The sequence below is a fragment of the Eublepharis macularius genome, chromosome 3 (assembly GCF_028583425.1).
Source record: "Eublepharis macularius isolate TG4126 chromosome 3, MPM_Emac_v1.0, whole genome shotgun sequence".
NCBI lineage: Eukaryota > Metazoa > Chordata > Lepidosauria > Squamata > Eublepharidae > Eublepharis > Eublepharis macularius.
The window spans coordinates 87,620,518-87,646,314 of record NC_072792.1 but is presented as its reverse complement, the minus strand read 5'-3'; the positions used below and the strand labels follow the sequence as shown (position 1 = coordinate 87,646,314).

General features: G+C 42.0%; 1 protein-coding gene across 3 annotated transcripts in view; it reads left to right on the top strand.

Moving 5' to 3' along the window:
• Positions 1 to 25,215, top strand: part of NDP (norrin cystine knot growth factor NDP) — a 47,049-nt gene extending 21,834 nt beyond the window's left edge. For all 3 annotated transcript variants that reach the window (XM_054974202.1, XM_054974200.1, XM_054974201.1), the window contains 2 exons: positions 4,864 to 5,219; positions 22,712 to 25,215. In XM_054974202.1, the coding sequence (XP_054830177.1) occupies positions 5,043 to 5,219; positions 22,712 to 22,939 (405 nt within the window). In that variant the 5' untranslated portion in view covers positions 4,864 to 5,042 and the 3' untranslated portion in view covers positions 22,940 to 25,215. The remainder of the gene's footprint in view (positions 1 to 4,863; positions 5,220 to 22,711) is intronic.
• The last annotated feature ends 582 nt before the right edge of the window (positions 25,216 to 25,797 follow it).

The window sequence follows — 25,797 nt, the reverse complement described above, 5'->3', positions numbered from 1 at the left end:
TAGTAGGTAATGTGAAACACCTCTGCCTGGGACCCAGGAAAGTTGCTGTCGGACAGAGCAGGCAATGCTGATTTTGATAGACCAATGTTTTGACTCAGTGTTAAGGCAGCTTCATGTGTATGCTCACCGTGTGAGTATGAATGCAGCTTCTTGGTCTTTATGAGGCTGTTATCATTGTGCAAATGGAGAAAACAGAGAGACTTCTCAGGGTAGTGGGAGGCCATGGGTTGCTTAGCTGCACCTTTGGTTAAGCAGATGCAAATGAACTTAAATTCCAGAGGGCTTCTAAAAAGCACTGTACAAGGAAATCTTATAGCGAAACTAGACCTGACAGTTTTCATAGAATCATAGAATCATAGCGTTGGAAGGCACCTCTAAGGTCATCTAGTCCAACCCCCTGCACAATGCAGGAAATTTACTACCTTGATTGATTGATTTAATTTATACTCTTCCTTTCTTCCCTGGTGGGATACAAAGTGACTATATCATTCTCCTCTCCTCTATTTTATCCTCACAACAACCCGGTGAAGTAGGTTAAGCTGAGAGTATGTGACTGACAACAAACAAAAAAAGCACGCCCAAGACGGAAACAAAATTACCCTTAGAGTGTAATAAAGGTTAAGAATACAGTGTTTCCAAAAAAGTAACATGTTACAAACCCTGAAAACATACAGGGATAAGGCCAATATAGAATTCAGTCGCCGTATATCAAACAAGTTATTCCAAAGTCCTTAGGAGAACGAAACAGTGCTGCCGGTATGGCAATTGACCAGCTGTAACCGATGAAGATCACAATTGCATATGACGAGATGAAATGTAAGCGCTTGTAGAAGCCGCTGCAAGGCGGGCAGAAGACAAGGCAAATGAAATGTGAGCGCTTGTAGAAGCCGCTGCGAGGTGGACAGAAGACAAGGCTGTGAGCGCTTGTAGAAGCCGCTGCGAGGCGGACAGAAGACAAGGCAACGAGCACAAGCCGGCTAGATATTTCCTTTTTCTCATTTCAGACTTGAAATAATCCTTCTTCAGGTCACAATATATCACAAATTCAAAATGAACAACATGTTTTCCAAAGGTCATATCCATAAATGCCGAGGTCATATGACCTTTGGAAAACATGTTGTTCATTTTGAATTTGTGATATATTGTGGCCTGAAGAAGGATTATTTCAAGTCTGAAACGAGAAAAAGGAAATATCTAGCCGGCTTGTGCTCGTTGCCTTGTCTTCTGTCCTCCTCGCAGCGGCTTCTACAAGCGCTCACATTTCATTTGCCTTGTCTTCTGCCCGCCTTGCAGTGGTTTCTACAAGCGCTTACATTTCATCTCATCATATGCAATTGTGATCTTCATCGGTTACAGCTGGTCAATTGCCATACCGGCAGCACTGTTTCGTTCTCCTAAGGACTTTGGAATAACTTGTTTGATATACGGTGACTGAATTCTATATTGGCCTTATCCCTGTATGTTTTCAGGGTTTGTAACGTGTTACTTTTTTGGAAACACTGTATTCTTAACCTTTATTACACTCTAAGGGTAATTTTGTTTCCGTCTTGGGCGTGCTTTTTTTGTTTGTTGTTGGTGTAATTTGCTGAAGCTTATTACCCCCCCCCTTTTTTTGGTTACTGGAGAGTATGTGACTAGCTGAACATTACCTTGCAAGCTTCCATGGCACACTAGCAATTGGAACCTGGGTCTCCCAGATCCTAGTCCGACCCTGTAACCAAATGGTATTGCCATCATCATTTTAAAGTAATTTGTAAAATGCCTTGAGGGCTCAATTCTGATTGGGCCTGCAGAACAGAGCTCTTATTCCCTCCTTATGTGCCATTTCCAGAGCCAAAAGGGCAGTGGGGTGCTTGCAACCCACCTCCCCCTGTGGTTGTTTTGGCACTTGAAAAGGAGGTGGGGGGAGGGTACATGAGAGGCAGGCCCAAACACGATTGGGCTCTTGCGGCATCTTAAAATTACTTTAAGATGGCAACAGTGTCCTAATGGTGGCCATTAGGACTCCATCATGTCTAGTTTGACCCTCAGAAAAGGCAAGTTGGACCCTGATCTCATGTTCAATGCTTACAATTCTTGGTAATAGGTGCTTGTGCTAATGGCAATGGACAGAAAGAGTCTTGTCCATTCCTGGAGCCACAAAGTAGACTTGGCTCTGATTTTCATACATAGCAATTTGGATGGTTAGTTAGGAAAGAAATAAAGACGGGATATATACAGACAGAATTCAGCCCAAAGATACAGCATTTCTGTTTTAAAATAAATGTTGGATGTGATGTCTAACTGGTTTTGGGGAAAAATGGAGGAAGCCTTGTGGCTTTATAATGGGCGTACCTCACAGAAAATGCACTGCTTGTCTCTCTTTTATGGAACTTTTGCTGTACCACATGAAAATTATTGTTCCTGTCAGGGGACAGTAGAAGGAATAAGAATGCTTGATCCCTGAGTAACCTTCCCTTGAACCTGTTATTAATATGCACATGTACATGCAAAATGGAGGTGCATGCTTACTCTTTTCTACACCCAATTACACATGCATTCACACAGATGTTGCTCTGTGTCTCCGTCATCCCATCCTGCCTCTTAATCAAATCTTTGCATGTTGTCCTGAACCTCTAAAAGTGGAGGAACATGCAAAACTTTGTGCCACTGAAGTAAGCCATTTTGTGGGCCTTACAAATTATTGTGTACTCTCTAGATGAGGGTAGTGGGCCACCAGCCAATTTCTGGTATACAATTTATTTATTTATTTATTACATTACATTTCTAGACCGCTCTCCCCGTCAGACAGGCTCAGCACCTGCTGGTTGCTGGGATTCTTGCAAAGCATTCAGGACTGAATGGACTTTCAGCTGACCCTGCAAGGGACTTCTTATATTCATAAGCAAGAGTGCATATTCAGGCTCACTTGACAAAAATAAATTATTCCCAATTAAAGGATTCTGAGTATTCTCCTTTTGCTGTGTGAATTTAAAGCATGTTGGGGGACCATAAAATAACAGCAAAAAAAAAAAAAGACCATATAAGACAAGGGTCATCCAACTCACATTCTAGATGTCAGGCAAAGAGAATAAATGATATGAGCGATCAGAAGAACTATGGCAATTGTTTCTTGGTGCCCTCGGATTGATTGGGAGAAAAGTGAGATATAAGCTTTATTTTAAATTAATTAAATAAATATTATTATAGCCTTGGATCACTGACTTGGTATTAGGCACTGAGAAATGAACCTTGGGCACAGAACCTGGGCACTGTTATCTTTCCTTACTACAGTCTGCATGCATTACATTGTTAATAGAGAAGAAAAGAGACTAATAACTGTTGAAATAGCTTCCAGGAGTGGGGGCAGTGATTAGGTGCAGAGACAGGGGAGCAGGAGGGCAGTTAGGGTTGCCAGCCTCCCAGGTGGGGCCTGAAGATCTTCCAGAATTGCAAATGATCTCTAGGATAAAGAGGTCACTTCCCCTGGAGAAATGGCTGGTTTGGAAGGTGGTTTCTATAGCAATATACCTTGTTAAGGTCCCTCCCATCCCCGAACCCCACCGTCCTCAGGCTCCACTCCCAAATCTCCAGGAATTACCCAACCCAGAACTGGCAACCCTAGAAGACTTGCCTTGCCCACTAGGGAAAATGCTTGTGTTTTCTTACTTTGTTTGATAGTAGTAGGAGAAATGACAGATCTTGTATAATAGAAAATAAGCTTGGTAAGTAAGTATAGTAGTTGAGTGAGGATGACCAATTGGCAGCTCTTGCTGTTTTGTCAGGTGGCTCATGTAGATGTAAATATCACAGGAATAATGTCAAATATCTCTGTGAATAAACAGAAACTAAAACTAGACTTTTATTCTTCTACTTCAAATATCTGAAGATTTTCAAGCACTAATCTTATAATTGTATAAATTGTTCAGCAGCACACAAGATATCTGGGTGGGTAGAAGTCTCTCTTTGTGTGGGTAAAGCAAGTTGATGTGTGGGGGTGGGAATCTGCCCTCCCTTGTTTAGGCTTGATGAAATATGTATGAAATCCAATAAGCAATGGCTGCCATTTTTCTGACATGAGGAAAAAAATAAACAATCTTGTGGTACTTCTGATTTTAGGCCAGGGTTCTTAAAACATGGGTAAGCTTGCTCCACTTCAGAAGCTGAAAATGTTACTTGATCTATATCACTTTCTCTCTGTCAAACTCTCTCTTTCACTCTAAAGATAGAACTTGTTTGTGTGCCCTGTTTCTATATATGTATAAAATCTATACTTCTGTTTTTTTGAAGTAGCAATAGCATGCATTACTATATTCACGAATGTTCCATATGTTTCAAAATGTTTCGTGTGCATGACAGTGTGTAGGACTGCAGCCCTTAAAAGCAAGTATACAGAATGGTCAATCTTTCAGTACTTACGGGAAGGCAGACGTGAAGTGAAAGGATGAGCCCAATGAATATGTTCTTACCTCTTCTCTGAGCCAAAAATGCCATCCTTCATGTAACAATAGCTCAGTGTATCCCTGTGAACATGTCATTTCCTATGCATATACATATTGCTTTAATTTTCAGAAATCCTTAGGAGCATTGAAAATAATTCATGTTGAATTGAGCTAACTGCAGATTTGAACCCATTAAAATATTTTTTGTAATAGTAAAAGTTAATATACTCATTATTAGAGTGTTGATAGAAGAGGGTTTCAAGTAGCAAGGCGTTGGACTCCTTCTTTCACTGCACCTAATGTGGGATGATGTTTGCTCAGTAAGTATTTCTTGGCAAACCCAAGTCCTTTGAGCATTATTATTATTTATGTCTCTTTCCCTCTCAAGGCTGTTTTTTTTTTTTGTTCAGAACCATAATTTTTTCTTCTTTTTAAATTCCAGCCACGAAGGAGATGCTTTGATGGATTATAACTTCAACAAATGTCTACCCCAAAACTAGCAATGACAACCCAGAGACTTAAAACAGATCTTTCACTTTCCTCTAAAGGAACTGGGCCTCAGTCTTTAGAGTGCTTTTGATACTCTACCTCCCTCTACTGTTATTCCTGAGAAGTTCTCCAATGATGGGAAGTCATGTACTAGCAGCTTCGATTTCCATGCTGTCTCTTCTGGCAATCATGGGAGATGCAGATAGTAAAACAGAGAGTACCTTCATGATTGACTCAGACCCAGGACGCTGCATGAGGCACCATTATGTTGATTCCATTAGCCACCCTTTGTACAAATGCAGTTCAAAGGTAAGTACCAATAAAAACCTAGGAGGTATATAGATAGATAGATAGATATAACATGAAAAGACAGTGTCGCTATATAAAACTGAATCAAAGACTGGATTTTGCAAGCTTTATACTTTCTTAACAACATTAGGTTGCTGTTGTTACTCAAAGACAGCTGCCCCAAAAGCTGGAACAGTCAAAATAATGTCAGTCGTTAAGGTACTTCTGTGAGGCTCACAGTACAATCTTGAAAAGTTCAAATTTTTAAAAACAGGTCTAATTACAGTACTGATTCTAGAAATGTTTGCATCTTGCAAAATGATGCCATCCATCATATATTCTCTTTGAACTGGAACTCATGTTTCTGAAAATTCATGGAGATGAATCAGGATTCAGATTCAAAAGAACTCTTTATCCCACAGGGGTTTGATTTCTTTCCTTTGAACTGCAAACTAGAGATAGGCATGAATCGAATTACGACCCAAAAAACTGCACGAACCAGGCCAGTTCGTGGATTCCACAAACTTCCACGAACTGGTCTACTGGTTCATTTGGGTCGTATTAAAGGGGCAGTTTAAATGACCATTTCCCCAGGGAAATGGCCATATAAATTTTTCCTGCCACTTGCAAGTGGCAGGACGCTTTAAACTGCCCAACCTGAGCCCCCAACCACCCAGTCCCAGCCCCACACCTTGCTCAGCTGCCCTGCGGGCCCGCAGTGTCCTCCCCCTCCTCCCATAAGGGGCAGGAAGGCCATTTTTGGCCTCTTCCACCACTCTGTGGGCCCATATGGAGGCGGAGGAGGCCGAAAATGGCCTTCCCACCCTTCAAATGGCTGCTGTGGCAGCCATTTGAGGGGTGGGAAGGCCGTTTTCGGCCTCCGCCGCCACCCTTCAGGCCCACGCAACAGTGGAAGAGGCCAAAAACAGCCTTCCCGCCCCTCACGGGAGGAGGGGGAGGACACTGTGGGCCCACAGGGCGGCTGGGCAAGGTAAGTGTGGGGCTGGGGCTGGGGATAGGGGCTGGGGTTTGGGCAGTTTAAAGGGCCCTGCTGCTTGCAATCGGAAGGTCCCTTTAAACTATAAGCTGGCAGGCGGCGGGGGGGGAATCCCCCCCGCTGCCTGCCAGCTGATAGTTTAAAGGGATCTGCCCCTTGCAAGGCAGGAAGGGCCCTTTAAACTGTCAAATGCATCTTTCCCTGCCACTACCAAGTGGCCGGAAAGGGGCATTTAAACCCCACAAACCACAAACTGGTTTGTAAACTTGCCCCAGTTCGTGGTTCCTGGTTCGTAAAAACCCACAAACCATGAACCTCATGGTTTGGGTTTTTTTTTGGTTCATGCCCATCTCTACTGCAGTCTCATGTATCATTCTGCAGTTGAAAGTCCCTTTAATTTCAAAAGCAGTTTGCCACGTAGCATAGTTACAAACCTCCAGATGGTGCATGGAGTTCTCCCAGGATTGCTACTGCTCTCCAAGCTATAGAAATCTGTTCCCCTGGAGGAAATGGCAGTTTTGAAGGGGCCGGTTCTGTAGTATTGCATCCTACTGAGCTTCCTCTCCTTCTGCCTTCCCCAGGCACTGCCCTCAAGGTAGAACTGGCAACCCTACACAAGGAGCTGCTATTTGGACAATGAGTTCTTTGGCTCCTGATCCTGGAGCATGACAGTGATGACCTTTCCTGGAAGCTGCTGCTAGAAACAAGTGCAAACACATTTTCTCATTATAATGGCTGATTTACAGAATATAATTCCCCCCCCCCCCCCCGGTACATGCCTCCATGAAGAAATGTATGAACTGGCCAATCACAACACAGTCAATTGCTTTTTTTTTATGGCAGCAGAAATTTTTCCAACCACTGCAATCACAGAAATTTCTGCTGACATATCTTTGACCTACCAGATCACATATTATGCTTCTCCACAGCAGTGCATTCCTGGAGAAAGCTGGGGCTGTATTGTGAGGAGAGAAAATAGATTGTGTGAATTGGCAGCTGTCCTTCATAGTTGCAGAGATTCATCTGAAAATGTGACAGCAAAAATGATCATAGAATTCCATTTTTAAACTTAAGAACCCTCAGTCTTAAAAATGTGCTAATATATTTACCAAGTTAACCAAGTGTATGACAGACTTGATATATATATATCAAAAAGAAGTCAATTAGCTACACTTTTTAATACTGAGTCTCATGTCACCTTAAAGACTACCAAATTTATTCATGAGAGCCCAATGTCAAATGTGTGAATGTATAATGAAGTGGACTCTGGTTTATGAAAGCTCATGCCAGCATAAAAGGACTCTTTCAGTGCAATCCTAAACCCCACTGTATAGATCTGAGTAGACCTGCTTAGGATTGCTTTTTTTAGTATTTTAGCTATAGCATATTGACACAACTGCCATTCTGGAATTACTCTCTACACTTCTTAGTGTGCTGAATGAGTTATTTGCCCCTGTGTGCACTAAAAAGGCAGAACATCTACTAGGGGCTTTTTTGTTTATTGCTGGGTGCAGTACCAGGATTACAGCCCTCACTCAGACCTTTAACGTAAATTCTTCTGTTATTCCCTTCTCAATCCTACATGTGCAATGGAACTTTTCAGGTGTCTCAGATTGTGATGGAATTAAAGACACGGTTTTACTGATCATGTTGGAGCCATGCTGTTTAACACAGACACAATCTGATACCACTTTACCTGCAAAGGGAGGCTTTTAAAGATGCAAGAGGATTGTATAAACCTATATGAATAAGAATGGAATGGTTTGAAGACAGAAACATAACTTTGACAGGACAACTTGAAGCTAACAACAGTCATGTAATATCTTTTTATCAGGATCAATCAAAATATCATAAACTTACAAGCTTTTGAGTTTCTCAGAGATCTTCATCAGGCTGGGTGTTCACTACAAAACCTTAGAAAGGGGTGAGGGAAGATGTTGTTTCAGGGCATGATGGAGATCCCCTAGTCTGCAGAGTCTTAAAATGGAATTCAGGGTATGTTTCAGACTAAACTGGATTAGGTGTTGTTGGATGAAAAATGGGTTTCTATGTGTTGTCAAGTACTACTGGGACAACAATAAAGCATTGTATCATTGTTGTCAGAATTTTTCTATGGCTCCTTGCAACCTTTGTCTAACTTCAAGCCAGAAAAGCTCAAATTTATATCAAGACCTCTCCTTGCATTGGTAGATTCCACATGTGCTATTATACAAATCACACTCTGATTTTTCTGAAATATACAGTGGTATGTGGCTCCAGCCCTTGCTTGGCACATTCTCATACTGAATCCACATTGCCCAGGTGGCTTTTCCTCCTTCTTACCATTTTTATCCCACTTTTCCATTCATAAAATGGGCCTTTAGGAGACATTATAATACAGATCATAACATTACAAGAAAAAGAGAGCCAAACAATAACCCCTGATCCTCTTATCAATGTCATAAATCTGGCATCATTTAAAATCACTATCATTAAAACTTTAAACCAACCACTACTGAGACCTAAAATCAACCCAGTCATTGAACGGCAGCAAAATGACCCTGGTGAAAACTATTGTCTTTGGCATGTAATACCCAGTGAACATCCATAGCAGAGTGGTGATTTATACCTGGGTCTTTCAGATCCTAGTCTGACACTCTTAACTACTACAAAACACTGGCTTTTGTGGGGGGGCTGCTGTTGAACAGTAGCAAACAGCCAGTCCTGGGGGAGACTTGCAAGTCACGTGGTTAGGGTTGTCAGCTCCGTGTTGGGACATTCCTGGTGATTTTGGGTTGGAGCCTGGGAAGGGGAAGGTGGGGTTTGGGGAGGGACAAATATCAGCTGGGTATAATGCCATAGAGTCCACCTTCCAAAGCAGCCATTTGATCCAGGAGGAACTGGTCTCTGTAGTCAAGATCAGCTGTAATTCTGTTACCTGAAGGGTCACCTGTGTCTGCCCACTGTCCCTGGGAGATGTCCCTCTGGGCATGTCCTTTAAACCAGCACCAAAAGGTTTAACTTTTAAATTGTGGACTGTTCCTCTGTATATACTGGAGCCCCGTCTATGATGTTTATTCTCACTGTGGCATAAAGCCTCAAAGAGCTGGGTGAAAGCAAGGAGAGTAGAAGGAGGAGAAAAGTCTAGAAATGGACACCCTCCCTCTTTTAAATAGGATTATGGGGAATTAAAGTCTTGGCACTCAGTTATGGTAATGAGGTTTTATTACAACTAAGTAGACAAACAATGGAATAGCTATAAAGGAAAAGACTAAAAAGAATACAACTAAAACACATTGCAAAACAAAGGAATATTCATGTGTACACATTCCATATTAACCCTGGTTATAGATCATACATTTCCATAGGCGGCAAACTGCACATCTCTCTTATTTGGGATTATGTTTGAGATGCTCCTAGATGTCCTGGTTGTTTGTATAAGTCTGGGTGCATAAATAAACCATGCAACCTGTCCTGAAGAGTGAAAGGTCCAAGATGGAAAGATCCCAAAATTCCAAAAAGGGTAGATGTGAGGGATCACACCTAGCTGTACTGTCAAGCCAAAAAAGGTGTTTGATGTATGGCCACTTTGAATGCAAAGGTGACCAGTAGGAGAACCACAAGACAGGCAAACCTGAAAGCAAAATTGGAGACGATAATAAGGGCCAGATGCAGGCAAAAAGGGCTAAGAAAAGAGGTGATGGTAAGGGTGAAAAATTAGCCAAAGGTTAAGGACCAAAAAGAAGGCAAAAAACGCCCCGTCTGTTAGAAAGCTATCATTATACTCTGGATTAGAGATGGGCACCTGCCCCAGTTTGTGACCCAGTTCATTTGGTTCATGAAAACGTCACTTCCAGGTCAGCAAATTGTCACTTCCAGATCAGCAGAATGTCACTTCTGGGTCAGTGCAAGGTCAGCAGAAAGCCCAACCAACCCCCGTTGCCTAGGAAACTGATTGATTGGCAATGGGCTGTCTGCAGCAACAAACCAAAAAACAAAACAAACGAACCGGCCTAAAGTTCATGGCAGTTCATCAGAAATGGGCTCTGACAAACCACTGGTTCGCAAACCACAAACCAGCACAGTCTGTGCCCAACTTTGATTTGTATATCAGTTCATGCCCATCTCTACTCTGGATTACCTATGCCTAGTGTTAATGATGCAAATTAATATGGGCACTTAGTACATGTCTAAATTCTACTTGAGTAATTTGGATTAATTCAAGCTAGGGTTGGATGTTGGGATGCTTGAGCATGAGGTGAGAAAACAAGGGGTACATGATTGATTGATCATAGCAGTTGACAGGAGATTGAAGTCTGGATACGTGGGAATCAGAGTTGGCAGATTCCATAAATATGGGTCTTTGATAGTAAAACAACGATACAATATTCAAGTACTGTGTTTGATACGTGGTTCTGAGCCACATATCAAACACAGTTCTTGAAGGAAGGAATACCTTTGTAGCTGTTATAAACAAAATGGATCATAGCACCAAAATACAATATGCATGTATATTGCAAAGAACTGTAAACTTTAACAAATCCAGTGAGTTACCAGTCTGTTGAGGTTTTTGCATAGGAACCCATCCTATCTGATGTGACTTAAAAGTGATTGGGCTAAACATCAAAACAACCGGTATCGTTCCTCTGCCCATAAAATGCGGATGGGGGAGAGAAGGATCAGTGGCCTTACTTTGATCTCAAACGTGTGATTTTCCTTGCACAGGAGAAAGAGAATCTCCAAGCTGTGTTTGCAGGGAGCTGAATTCCCCTGTTTCCCAGAACTTGCAATGCAGTGTGTCCATGGACCTTGGGCTGCTCTTAACCCTGGATAAAAGATGGTACTGTGTTCTAAGCACCCCCTAAACTTGCAGGGCTAAGCAGTAGGGCTGTTGCCAGGTTATTAGCTTCTCTGTGGCAAACTGCTTGCCCCAGGTGGCTGTTCCTATTTCATAAAAAGACTTTAGGCCAAGCTACAAGTGACGAATGACACTTGAATGGCAAGTGTATTTCTCCCTGTTCACTTGCCCTCCACGCAATCCACTTGCCGTTCAAGTGTCATTTGTCACTTGTAGCTTGGCCCTTTGTCTCATCAAAGTGCCAGATAGCTGAGTCCCACTTGGAGCTTGGCTTCCCACAGCATCAAGTTGCCTGGTATTTGTTGATAGGCCTGGCACTGATGAATCCTCCCTAAAAGGCCAATAAATCCCTGGAATAAATCCCTATCCCTTGACTTTTACTGACAGGAACCAATGCTTGAAGGCTGACAATACTGTTGTGATTGCCTAGCAACACTCACAATGGCTACTGAGAAGACATTCATTTTTTAACACTACATGTGCTGCTTCTATTGTTTTGGACTTTTATAACCTCACCCCTCCCCCATGTATGTTTAGATTTCAGATTTTTCTACAAAGATGGGGCTTTCAGGTTTGTATAAAGATCTGTCTTGCTTGTTCATGGTTCTAGTTTCTGGATTTAAGTTTCCATAGATAGGGCCACACAGAGAATTACATATATTGATAATTCTATTAATATTTTTCCATCAAGGATGTGAAGGAGAAAAGCGCCAAGAACTACATATAAGACTTGCACCACCCCTGGCACAGCTGAATTTAAAAGCTACTGGGGTGGGGGTAGGGCATAGCTGCACTCAGTGGGGCAGCTTCTTCTTCCTCAGCCTGGAACCTAACAAAAAGGGAGTCCCAGCTGGGAGAGGGGGGGGGAACAAACTGCAAAGAAGGAAGGGTGCCTAGGACAGAGCAAGGGAAGACTTTTTTTTTAAGCACAGGCAGCATATGCAAGGGAAGAGCTGGGATAGTTGTCAAGGGAGTGGTTGCAGACAGAGAGGACAAAGCAACAGAGAGCAAGACCAAGCAGAGCTGCTCCTTTAGTGAGGTGGGGCCAGCAAGCAGGCTCCAAGCCTATGGAAGGTACTGCAGACTCTAATTAAGGAACAGCACTCTTTAGTTGTGTGGGAAATGGAATAAATGAAGGATTCATAGCAGTCGATGATGATGATGGGCAAAGAGGGAAACTCTGTGGGATGGGTGTTCTGTAGGGTTGCCAGGTCCTGCAACCCCCTGGGAAGGAGGTCAGAGGCCTGGCACCTATCTTGTTTTGTGCCTGTTGTGTGTGCTCCAGAAAGTGACGTCATTGTGCAGGGCACGTGCCACCCTGGGTGTGCTCCCAGATTTGGGCCTGAATTGGTCTGAATTGGGCTGTTATGGAGTGCAGGATCTCCTGCACTCTGCAGCGGCCTGATTTGGGCCACATACAGCCTGATTTGGCCTGATTCAGGCCCAAATCCAGCCAAATCCATCCGAAATAGGCTGCTGCGGCATGCAGGAATGCTCCCACGCTCTGCAGCAGCCCGATTCGGACATGATTTGGCCCAAATCCTGCCAGATTTGGCCAGATTTAGGCCTGAACCAGACCAAGTTGGGCCTAATGAGGCCACTTTGGAGTGCAGAAATTGGGCCAAATCAGGCCCACATTGGGCCACTGCGGTGCGCAGGAGTGCACTGCGCTGTCCCGGAGAGCTCCCTGGGAGGTGCGTTCCCCACCCCGCCGCTGGCCAGGTAAGCAAGGGTGGGGGTGGAGGGTAGGAGTGGGGAATCCACCCCCAGCGGGGGACTGGCAAGCCTAGTGCCCCACTCCCTTAAATACTGTTGAACTCAGCTATGATAAAGGAGTTTATTGCAGTGACCGTGCCTTTCCTACCTTTCACTTTATTATTCTCACAACTTCATGAGACAGGATAGGCTGAGAGTGATTAGTCCAAGTCATCCTGTGAATTTCATGACTGAGCAGAGAGGTTTGAAAGTGAATCTCTCTGGTTCTAATCCAACACTATTTTATAGGTATGAAACCTTATAGAAAGGGGCACACTTCAAGTTTCAGTTTATGAGGGGAAACATTTCAGTGGAATTGGGAACAAGATTCACAGCAAAGCGCTGAGGTCTGTTCCTGGATACATTTAAGTTGTTTAAAAGTGTGTTTCAGAGCATTTGTTGTGGTTACTTTTTGCACTTCATAAAACTGAGACCTACATGCATTCTTGAGGAATGATCACATGTGGATTGAAATGTGGGGGTTGGGGAGGCAATTCTCCTCTCTAAATGGTGTTCTCTTGGTAGTAAAGTCTAGGTATGCCACTTATATTTATTATGGGGTAGGAAGTTTATCCATATCCACCACATCCTCCATTCATGCTGCTCCAGAGCTAGTTTTGCTTTTAGCCAAATGCAGTAAATGTGGTTTACATATGGTTTCAAGTGATTTTTGGCTAACGGTTCGTTTTCATTTAGAAACCTGAGAAAATGCCAAAAAAGTATTTTTGTTTGAAATGTTGTACTTGGAAAATTTCAACATGTTTTAACAGCAGCAGTGTGGGGTTTTCCCCCCTGCTGTGTTCTCCTGTTAGATGAAAAGGGGAAAGGATGAGAGAACCATCCATTTGGAGCTCTGACACCTGCTGCTGCTGTTGCCAACCTCCTTGCCCTACTTTTCTCTGCAAAAACTAACTCATACTGAACCTGGACCCCTTTTGCTGTTGAAAGGTGAATTCACTTTTTCAGTCCTCCACAAAATAAAAAGAAAGCACCTATCCCAGCATTTCACTAAGGATATGCAGCAGAATGAGATATTTCAATTCAGAGGTGGTAGAATTGGGCTGTAGCGTGGCAGGCTGCAGGGGGGAGGCTACATTCTTAATGTTCCATAGATGTAACAATTCTCTGCAAATAAAAAGGTAGCACATCAGAGAGAAAGGTTATAGCCTAATCCCTCACATGCTATGCTTAGTGTTGTTAGCTGAACATTTACTATACGAAGAGGCGTCTTAAAGGGAGAGCAACTGAAAACAGCACAAAGACCAAAGCTGTCTCTAATTCAAAATAAATAACATGTGTAATCAATTTATAAAGTGCTCTGTGCTGTACATAAATCTAATTTCAACAAGTAATAATAAGTGCAATATATCAAAAGTCTTTCATATAGTCAAACAATCATATAACTCTCAAATGAGTCTGGCAATCAATACAAAATGGAGTCCATGTAAATTTCAATAAACACTCCCTATTGCACTTATTGCGGTTCTGTTACTGCCCCACGGAGACTGTTGGGCTGGATGATGCCATTTCAAGCCATGGAGCTCTTCTTTAACTAAACCAGCAGTCTTTCAGGAAAAAGAAAACTACGGGCAAGTGCAATAAGGAGCGTTTATTGAGGGACCGTCCCTGAGGGACCATCCCTGAGGGACCGTCCCTCCCTGTATATTCCCCAGAAGACTCTCCGAACAGGAGAAAAGAAATTGCTATCAGTCCCTGGCTCCAAGGAGGCCCGCCTGTCCTCGACTAGAGCAAGAGCTTTCTCAGTCCTGGCTCCTACCTGGTGAAACACTCTGTCTACCGAGACCAGGGCCCGGCAGGATCTACTATCTTTCCGCCGGGCCTGTGAGACAGAGTTGTTCCGCCAGGAGTACTTTATAAATTGATTACACACGTTATTTATTTTGAATTAGAGAGAGCTTTGGTCTTGTGTTAGCTGAGCATTGGCAAACAAAGTCTTTGTAGGGTGAGGAGTGATATCAAGCAGTGACGCGCAAAGTTGTGACATCACTTCCACTTCGTACCCAGAAATGTTACAATACTCTAGGAATGTGCACATCTCTACGGTAAAAAACTATAGAGATCGGCAAAGTCCTCAAGAGTTATGATGTCATTCCTGGGTACAAACCAGAAATTATGCCTCACCACCATGCGTCATCACCCTGCCTCTATCCCTTGTTCCTGCCGGAGCAAAGAGGCCTGATGGGGCATGAATCCCACAGGTAGAACCTTGCCCAACACCACCAGGAGGATGGCAACCTTAGCTGTACTAGCCCTTCCCTCACACAGGACTGGTCAGATAGAGGAACTTTGAAAAATGTATCCCTTTTCAGCAGTCTGAAAATGTATAGTCCATTCTGTTACCTCAGTATTCTGGTACCCAGGTTACCAGGTTCCCTGGGGGACCAAACCATGGGACTGGGAGGTAGTGGTGGTGGTGGTGGCAGGGTCTAAGATTTTTCGTTCATTTAGGAGTTTGTGGTAGATTTTTATGCTTCCTGATTCTTTGTGTTTCTGTTCTAGCATTTTGATGTTATTCATAATTAATAGTTTTTGTTCTTTTTTAATTTATTTTTATGAGCGGAAATAGATATCAGATGGCCTCTCAGGACTGCCTTAAGGGCATGCCATTTCATATGTGGGCTTACTTCAGGAGTTTCATTATCCTTCAAATGGTTGTTAATGTGTTTTTCTATTAATTTGGCTGTTGACTCTTTATATAAAAGATTTATCAAGAGTCCAGTGCTTTTCAGGTGTTGTTTGCGTTTCTATACTGTATGAGCAGGAAGTCCAAGCATGGTCTGACCATGGTCAAATCCACATTACTCATTCTAAGTCGCATGTTCCCTGCATTCCCCACGCAATCCCGAGTGCCGGTCACATTACCTCATTAAACAGACGCATTTCATTCTCATTTCTCCCGAATATGTGGTCACAGGTTTTCAACGGGAGTTTCACGGTGGCCGTGAACGGGCCAATGCGCAATTTACATGGTTTTTTAAAAAACCACCCCCCTTCCTGTCTCTCCGGCCGTTCCGAGAGTTCCTATTGGCTGATTCAACTTGAAAGTGCTCCGTAGTCTGCAAAAGACTGTTTTTGACTTCATAGCACTGGATTTATTGATTATGCTGTTTCTGAATCAAATCTGGTAGTCTGAAAAATCATTTTGGGGTGAATCCATCCTCAGAACGGACTCGCGAAACTTCCTTTTTAACTGTTTTTTTTTTAATTTTATGTTACTGTAATATCGAAATTACGAAATATTGAAATAATGACATTCCAAGGAAGTGAAACTTTAGTAAAATTCAGGCACTGAACTGTCCTGCATAGGAAATGCCCACGAAAGCTTCCCACATGCTTCCAAATTTCCAAAAAAGAAACGGGAGAGAGCCATCAGTGCTGTCAGTGGGGGAAAGAGAGGCATCATTATCTTCAATGATGTTTCTTTATAAGACAAGATCGAAATAACGGAAAAGTGCGCTCAAAAAATTTTTAAAAAATGGGCGGGAAAAAAGGTCCCGCCCAAAAAAGCGGTTTTCGAGCGGCCGTGTGACCGGAGGGACGCGTGAGAAAGATGGATTGGAAGCAGGAATGTGAATGAAGAGGAACAAATCGCGGATTGGAGGCAAACGGAAGATATCCGATAAACATGCGGGTAATGGGTGAATGTGGATTTGACCCATGTTATGTTTCCAATTTGTGCATTAATTACTGTGTTTTTTAATTTTTTGGTAACTAATATGTAGTCGATTCTAGTGTAAATGTTGTGACATGGTGAAAAATAGGTGTAGTCTTTTTCTTGTGTGTGCAGCAAATGCCAAATATCTATCAGTTGAAATTTTTTCAACCAGTCCAGTGTTACTCTTTTTACTTTGGTTACTATAATGTGATTTATCCAATTTATAATTGCAAATGTAATTGAGGTCTGCCCCTATCACTGTTTCTCCTTCCTGAAAATCTTTTAGTTTGTTGAGAACTTCTTCTATGAAATTTAATTGATTCAGGTTTGGTGCATATATTGCTGCAACCGTAATTTTTTGATTATTTATTATTCCCTTTATAAATAGAAATCTACCTTGGGGATCTTTGAGAATTGCTGTATGTTGGTAGTCTATAGTTTTGGCTATGATAATTGAAACCCCTCTTGATTTGGAGGAACCATATGCGTGAAATTGCTGTTTAATCCATCTGGCTTTTAAGTCAGATTTGTTGTTTGATTTGAGATGTGTTTCTTGTAGAATTGCTATGTCAGCCTTTAAGTTGCATAAATTGGATAGTATTCTCCGTCTCTTTATTGTGTTGTTAAGCCCTTTAACATTGTAGGAGATTATATTGATTTTTGAGTGAGACATGTTTTACCGTCTAGAAGGTTATTCACAAAAGGAACAGTATAAGTTGTGAATACCAGTTGCCAATGAAATTAAAGTAACTAGAAATATAACTTAAGTTCAAAGATTTTTCTTTCTTTGGTCTATTGCTATATCAAGTACTAATAGCATTAATACAACTTGATTATAATGTTATTAACTTAAATTAGAAAATGGTTTACCACCTCTTAGCACATTAAATTTCAATTATTGTTCAAACACAATCTCATATAACTTTATTATCAAATTTCTAATCCCCCCCTTTTCTTTTCTATTGCATTTTTAAAAATATTTGTGTGTGTGTGTGTGTGTGTGTGTATATTACTATGTGATTTTTTTCTTTTTTCCTTTCTTTTCTCCTTCTTTTAAAAAATATTTAAGTATATATATTTAACAGATAAAGTATAATACAGTAATATACCTTTATAGTATAACCTCACTTAATAACACAACTACTTAGCTTATCTTAAGTAGTTCACTTTCAGCAAATATATATTTTGTATTGTGATTGACAGAGTTGTGAATAGTAATAAATTCCAAGTACCCAAGTCTATATTAGAATGAAATGATTTCCCCCCCTTAACTTATCTCCCTTCCCCTTAAATTCCCCTTATTAATTATCTATTGCTTTAGAAAATTGTGGTTATTTAATTTCCAGATGAGTATAAGCTGTTGTTGTTCACTTTTAAACCCTTTCTCTCCCTCTTAATCCCTCCCCCCAAAAATATTGATTACGAAAGTCAAGATCTGTATTAATTATTCAACTTAATATCAAACTTACCCACCCTTCTTACACCCCCCACTATTTATAAAATTCCCTCTCACTCCCTTAATTTCTCCTTAATAAGGTATATTGTAAATACAATTATAACAGCTACCTGTTGCTCTTCACTCCTCAGCCGTCGGTCTCTAACTAAAGTTAGCAAGCTGTGAGAAAGAAATTTTTTTTTAAAAAAACCCAAATTTCCAATAACAGGGGCAACTCTTGAGTATCCAAACCCTCCCTTGCCCTAAACCCTCGAATGAAATGTATTATTGAATTCTGATTTAAACTATACCCTAGTAATTATTGTTCAGGAATCTCTTTTCCACGTTCATGTTGGGCGCACGGGGATCTTGCTACCTTTAAGAGGAGAAAGTGCTTGATCCATCTTCCTTTTTTGAGAAATTTTGTCCAGTTCCATCGGTATTTCTGCCTTGATGTCTTGCAAGAGCATTTTTCCAGAGTCTTCATCTGTTGCAGTTAGATATTTTCCTTGAAAGTTGACAGATAGGGTGGTTAAGTTCATCCATCTATATGGGATCGCTGCTTGTTTTAAGGTTTCCGTGATGGATCTCATTTGCTTCCTTCTGTTCAGAACTTCGCCGGGTAAATCTGTGAAGACTAAGATCGGGTTGCTGCCGTAAAAGAGTGAACCCCTTTTTCTGGCTTCAGCTATAATTCTTTTCCGGGGTCTATTGTCTTGGAATTCAACAAGGATGTCTCTTGGGGTAATCCGTTGTTTTTTAGGACCCACTCTGTAAGCTTTATTAATTATTGGTGTTATACCATCTTCTAATTGTAAGGATGATGCAAGCCAGTTTGCCATGAATGATATTAAATCTTTATTTTGTGTTGCCTCTTCATCCAGCCCTCTAAAACGGAGGTTCCGCTGACGGGTTACAGCTTCTAATTGTATAATCCTTTCTTGCAAGTCATTTTGGGTGCCTTTCAGTGCCTGCACTTCGTTCTGTGCCCCAGTGCTTAACTCAATAGCTTTCTCCGCTTTTTGATTTGTTATACGTAGCTCTGTTTTGATTTCTGATAATTGTAAATTGATTGGTTGAAGTAACAGAGACATTTGAGTGAGAATACTACGTTCCAGAATCGCTAGGTGAGGAGGCAGTTCTGAATTAGGGGTTTTGGAAATAGAAGCTGCGTCATTTTCCCTTATGCCCACCATTTCTGTAAGCTCACCTTGCTCTTTCTCTAGCAACGCTGCTTCGTTTGTTGAAGGGTAAAAGTCCTGCAGCTTTTTCACTGCTTTATTTTGTTGCTTCTTTTTATCGTTGTCTTGTTTGCCCATATTAGGGTGGCTAGGGTAATCGTTCTGTTGAATTTGTTAGGGTTATCGGCAAGGGAGAGACGGAGCTCAGCTAACACGCGTCCATTCTCGCTGGCTCACACGCCACGCCCCTGTGTTGCTTATCCTGTGATCTCAGCTATGGGGCATCCTGGATCAGGTTTATGTAGTGCTGGGGGGGGGAGGGGTGACCACCCCTGGGCAGGGGAGTGATGGGTCATAGCCAGCATCCTGTGCTACACCAGAGCTCGTGGTGGGATCCTACTTGTGGGGAGCTGTTTTGCCCTTTCTGTTGCATGGACATTTATGTTATGCTGCAGTTTTTGCTGATGTAACTTTACTGGAGGCATTCTGAGGCTCGAGCCAACTAACTCCTTCCATGCCCCTGGCCCCATGTCTTCCCTTGTAGGTGGTTGTGCCAGCAGTGATCGGATGGGTATCTGAGGCATAGACTCACTGGTACCTGGCCATGGCATAGCCTTGGCTGGGTGCAATGCCAAGGTATCTCAGAGATATGCCAGCATATCATAGATGTGCTGGCTCAGTGGCCAGTTTGCTCCCTGAGCAATCTCCTCCCCTGCCACGCCCCTGGATTGCACTGACAAGTATCTAGTCATACAATATTTACAGTACACATTTCTAATATATTACATTGGCACTATTACTATACAATGGCATCATATTGTTGCTAATAATTTAGACAATTGCCTCTATTGACTGTACACTGTACAATGCAATAAACAGCTGCTGTGATTAATTTAACAGAGAAGCAAAGCTTCTGAAGCACATGTTATTTTAATTTCATTTGCACACTCACCAAAGTATACTGGTGCTGTTCTGGCCTTATGAGATTCCTATGGTGAAAACTTATTCAAATGTGTTAAAAGACTATGAGAGAAGTGTGATTTGGACCTACATTTTAAAGCCACAAAATGATGCAGCTATCCATGATAATTATTAGTAATAATACACAAAGCCCATTTTTTTTAAAAAAATAATTGTAATAGAAGAATCAAGATTTTAAAACAAAACAATCAGCAAGGTCCTTCAGACTTTCTTTCCACACTCAAACCTTTTAAACTGGGAAATGTAACTTCTGAATGATGATAATAAGGCATAGAAAGTCAAAAATAATTATTTTAAAACTAAAAAAGTATTTTAGTCTATGTAGTTTAGTCATATACTCTACAGACAAAGGCAACACAAAATTTAGTTTAATCATCACTTGTAAAAATTGCTGAAACCAGGGCTCACAACTCAAAGAGTGACGTGAGCCATAAGGGATCTTGACTGGAGCTCACTTGGCTGCCCCCAATGATGCTTGGCTTCATTATGCTCCATGTACATTCTTGTGTCTTGTGGGGTGGGGTCAGAATGCCACCTCCCAACTACACTTTAGGCTGACAGGTGGCTTTCTCTACTCCTCATCCCCGCCCACCCTACCCCCCAGGAAATTTGTCCATTGCATCCCAGGGCTTGCATTTGCATTTCTCCTAGTGGAGAAATATCTTGCATCTGCAAGCACATGTACAAGCAAGAAATTTCTCTGTTGGATCCCAGGGGCTTGACAGTGCAAGCCCCTGATATGCAATGGTGAAATTTCAGGGACAGAAAAACAGAATGCCCCCTTGTCTCAGAAAACAGCTGAGAGGCAGCATTTTGCACCCCACTCTCAAGTTCTTACTGAATCCCTGGAATGCGGTGGGAAGTTGGGGGAAGATTCTGAGCACTCTCTCTCAATATTTGATCCCACCCCAAGAAGCTTCTTGCTGCATCCCTTCCAACTGGAAGAGCACATTCAGATCTGTCCCTGCCCGGAAGATCCTCACTGCATTCCTGCATGGACATGGAGGAGTTTCCCAGGATTGGATCAGAATGCCAATTCCCTGCTTAGAATTGGAAACATGTTTCTGCATCCCAGTAGGACACAGTGAAAAGTTTTGGGGAAGAGGGATGCAGCTGGGGAAATCCAGCCATGGGTCATATAACATAATTCTGCTAGGTTGTGAGCTGTATATTGTGTACTTTAGTTTTAAAAATCTCTCCGCTAGTATCTAGTACTTTTCCATCCTGCTCTTCCTCCAAGGAGCTTGGGATGGCATGCATGGCCCTCCCCTCCTCATTTTACCCTGAACACCACTGCGAAGTAGGTTAGGCTGAGAGAAAGTGACTGGCTCAAGATCACCCAGCTATCTGCGTGGCAGAGTAGGGGTTTGAGCCAGGATTTCCTAAATTCTAGTCCAACACTCTAGGGATGCTCAAACAGCCACCCATTTGGCTTGTGCCCAGTTGCAAAGAGATACATGAGTTTTTGACAATCAGTTCAATCGTTTATCGATCTGCTTGTGAGTATTCAACAGGTTGTTTCACTGTATGCCTTACTAACCATGCAGTACAGAGCAATTGGCTTTTCCAATGGCCCTGAGTGAGGTCTACTACCTCCCTATCCTTGCTGGGGAGGCAATTGTTTATATAGACAATTAGATAACTCACAAATCATATAAATCAGTCCTCACTAAATGCACGGTTTCAATAAAATCCTACCTGTCAGTATTCATCTAAGTAGCCCTCAGAAATACTAATGGCTGCCAATCAGTTTGAATCAGCAGTGTCCTTGCACATGTGCAGTTTTGGGAAAACTCAAAGCAAACTGGTTCAACAAGCATTTTGTGGCTGCTTGCCATGAGCCGAAGATACCAATTAATCAGCTTAGATCTGAATGACTGAGGCTCTGTTGGAGAATGTTGGACACCTGAAAAATACAACATCTAGGATAGTCCTTGTAATTTTGTTTATTGAAAATGTTTCACACATTTCCTATTGAGTCCGTGCAGTATATTGGGATAATTAGCTGATTACAAAAGCAGCATAATTACCAAATTTGCAGTGATACATTTGTGGAAAGCTCATGGCAATGAGCCTTTTAGTAAGCTGTATCGTAGAATTTTTAGCTGGTACCAGTTGCCATCCCTTCTCATACTTTTCCCCAGTCCATATATTCTCTGCTGTGTCCCTTAGCAGTTTTAGGCAGGAAAAAAGGGAAGGGGGTTGGGGGTGGGTGGGCAAGGGACAGTGATATTGTAAATGTGTAAAATGTTCTGAGATTATTAAGTATGCTGCATCATGTGATTTGATTTGCTGCATTCCCAGTGGCCATGAGGTAATTTTCCAGAGTCTGCCATGACTAGTCCTTCTTTATAATTATAGAAGCACTATAACAAGCAAACAGACAAATAAACGTGCATGATATATAAAATGCAGCTTTCCCAGGGCAGAATTTTGGTTATCCTTGAATATAATTTTAAGTCTTGTGTGCATGTGCGTATGTGTGTGCATGTAGTGTTGGTATATACAATAGTGAGACTTAACTGGTTTTTGTTAATTGGGCTGTTTAATATAAAGCAGACAGCTATGAATGGTATATTTTTCTGCTGATGTCACAAGCCTGCATAGGTCTAGGACCTCCTTTCATGATTCCTTTGTCTTGTGCATTGCAGATGGTGCTACTCGCTCGCTGTGAGGGTCGCTGCAGTCAGACTTCACGTTCTGAGCCAATGGTGTCCTTCAGTACAGTCCTGAAGCAGCCCTTCCGTTCCACCTGCCATTGCTGCCGGCCCCAAACGTCCAAACTGAAGGCCATGCGGTTGCGCTGTTCAGGCGGCATGAGACTCACTGCTACCTACCGTTACATTCTCTCCTGCCACTGTGAAGAGTGCAATTCTTAGGAACAAACATGCTGCAGCAGAATGAGTGAGAGGGTCACACAAGCTCAACAGCAGTACTGACTCAATTAAGGATTGTATTTGAGAACTACAGAGCATAAACCATGATGATGCCTGGCAATGTACTAAACCTTGAAACAGACCTCAGAATGTATGTCCATGCTGAAGATGGAGGGGCTGTTTTCAAAAAGCATTTCTTCCCTAGAAAAATATTTTATTCATTTTTCTGGCTCAGCAGATCCTTGGATCCTGAATAAGGACAGAATTATGAAGTCTCTTCACCTGAGTGTCCTGCATTAAAGTAAAAAAAAAAAAACACCTAAAGACGTATCAAAGATGTACAGGGGTGGAAATATATGGATATTGCTTTATTCTAGAAGAAGAGCTCTGTTACTCTATACAGAAGCCTATTGTATCATTTAAACACGCCCCTTAGTTTATATTGGCTTAGAAAATGGAGCCGGTGAGTGGTAAAAATTATATTTTATCTGGTTGGGCAACCAACCTGGACAATTTATTGTGATTTAGGTGCAGTTACAAAATAAATAACAGAAAATTTAATGGAACTACTAGTGCAGCTCCTAAAGTGTTGGAAAGACAATATTGTATGCATCATCCAAAACAGCTAGGAGGGTATCAGTTGCTCTTGTTTTCATTCATGCACAGGGACAGGTTTAAGTAAAGGGTTATCATAGGCTAAGTGAACATAAGAAATCATCTCCTAAGTGCAACATCCTAAGTGTATGTGTGAAATAGTAATCACAGTTTGTATACTACAAGTAGCACTTTCATACTACCTGGCCAACTCAAAGAATACCTTGCTGTGGAGATAGTTCATGCATTCCTAAGCGATGAGATATTTACAAGTATTTAGAAACAAGCCCTTTGAGCTGGCTGATAGTCATAAAGGGAATCATTTGTTCCAAAAAGGTAGTCTTGTTGGGCTGTTGCAGCAAGGGTGAAGGCTTTGACATCCTAGACCTTAACTAGGTTATTTTGGTTTGGGCAGCCTACACTTATCAAATATAACACTAATGACATAGAAGTTTGATTTTCATTCATGCATCTTTGCAGTCTTCAGCTAAAACCAATTTCTCTTTCAAAGATGGAGAATTAGAGGCACAAATGAAAATTATACATAGCGTAAATATGGTGGATCTCAAATCTTACAGGGTATCAAATCCTTCTTGCAAGAGTCTGTTACACTTTTCTCTGCTAGATCTGATCCATAATTATAGATGTTTCTATGCCTAATTGCAAGCTGATATGGGTCTTTTGGTTTGTAGAGCATTATAAAGCTTTATCTTGGATGACAATATGTTCTACAGAACAATTGACCAGTTTTAGGATAACTTTGCCTCCAAATAAACCTAAATAGAGCTACCACAAGAGGAAATAATGTGCACCCAGAATTGTTCAGCTTCCAACACCATCTCCCCACTCACTTATATCAAGATCTAAGAATTGCATGAGTGCTAATTTAGATGGAGAAGTCTTCCTACACAGCACTAAATATGAAAAAGTAAAGATGGGAGCCAGAAATGAGCAGGCAAGCAGCCCATCTGTTCTATGTCATCTAATCTGTCTGGAATAATTGCCATATATAGCAACTAGGATTTTGACCATTACATCACAGAGATTCCATTAAATGCACTGAAGGAGTCCCCAGTGTCTCTCGGGGAATGGTTGCCTGGCTAATGAAAACAACAAATGAAATGGCCTGATGAATTTGTAGCCAAGCAGCTTTATGACCTACATGCCCATAATTGTGATCATCCAGGGAACACCAAAACTCTTTGCCATTGGCTCTCCATCAGTCCTAAAAAAAATGGAGAATAGTGGCAGGTGTGAGCTGCTTTCTACAGCTAAATTCATCAGCAGAAAATTAAAACCATTAGGTCATCACAGATAGATGCGTTTCATCATTTGGACTGGGTTTTCCTGTACCTGACTGAAATGATGTGGGACACTTAGAGGATGAACCTGGGAGTTGTTGAACAACTCCTAAAAACATGATTTCTGTATTTCTTTTACATTTTGTTTTATTTATGATATGAATATAAATGCCAAATAGGTACATAAATGTAAGGTTTATAGGCTTTTCAGTTTTTTAAAATGTTCTGACATAAACCCTCCTGCACAATACAGTATTACTGCTCCTGTCTACAGTTGGGAAAAGGCAGAATAAAGGTGACCTCTCAATTTCATGTGCAGCATTTGAGCGCTTCAGCTCCTTTCTTGACTGGGCCCTGTGGCAGCAGCTGCAGTGATGTGATATGGCTCACCATTTAGATGATTTTCTTTTCATGGGGCCAGCTGGTTCAGGGCAGTGTGCCAGGCTCCTGGGGGGTTTTGTTAGCCTTACCCAGGAGTTGGGAGTCCCCCTGGCCCATGAAAAGATGGAGGGCCCATCTCAGGTTTTGACCTTCCTGGGGATCGAGCTGGACAGTGTCCACCATATGTCAAGATTGCCGGCGGGGAAGCTAAGGGACCTCAGGTCCAGGTTAGCAAACGCATCAGGCAGCCACAAGATATCATTAGTAGAGCTACAGCAGTTGGTGGGCCATCTGAATTTTGCTTGTAGAGAGGTAGCCCCCATTCCTGAGATGCTTGTGCGACACAATGGGCACACTCAGGCTCTCGCACCATCACCTGCGGATCAATGCGAGGATGAGGGAAGACCTTCAAGTCTGGGAGGAATTCCTAGGCTCCTGTAACAGAGTTTCCTTTTGGAGGGAGGACCTGTTACTGGAAAGGGAGCTTCAAGTCTCCTCCAATGCATCTGGGGCCAATGGCTTTGGGTTGTTTTTCCACAGCCATTGGTGCATGGTGAAGTGGCCGGCAGAGTGGTTAGCAGAGGA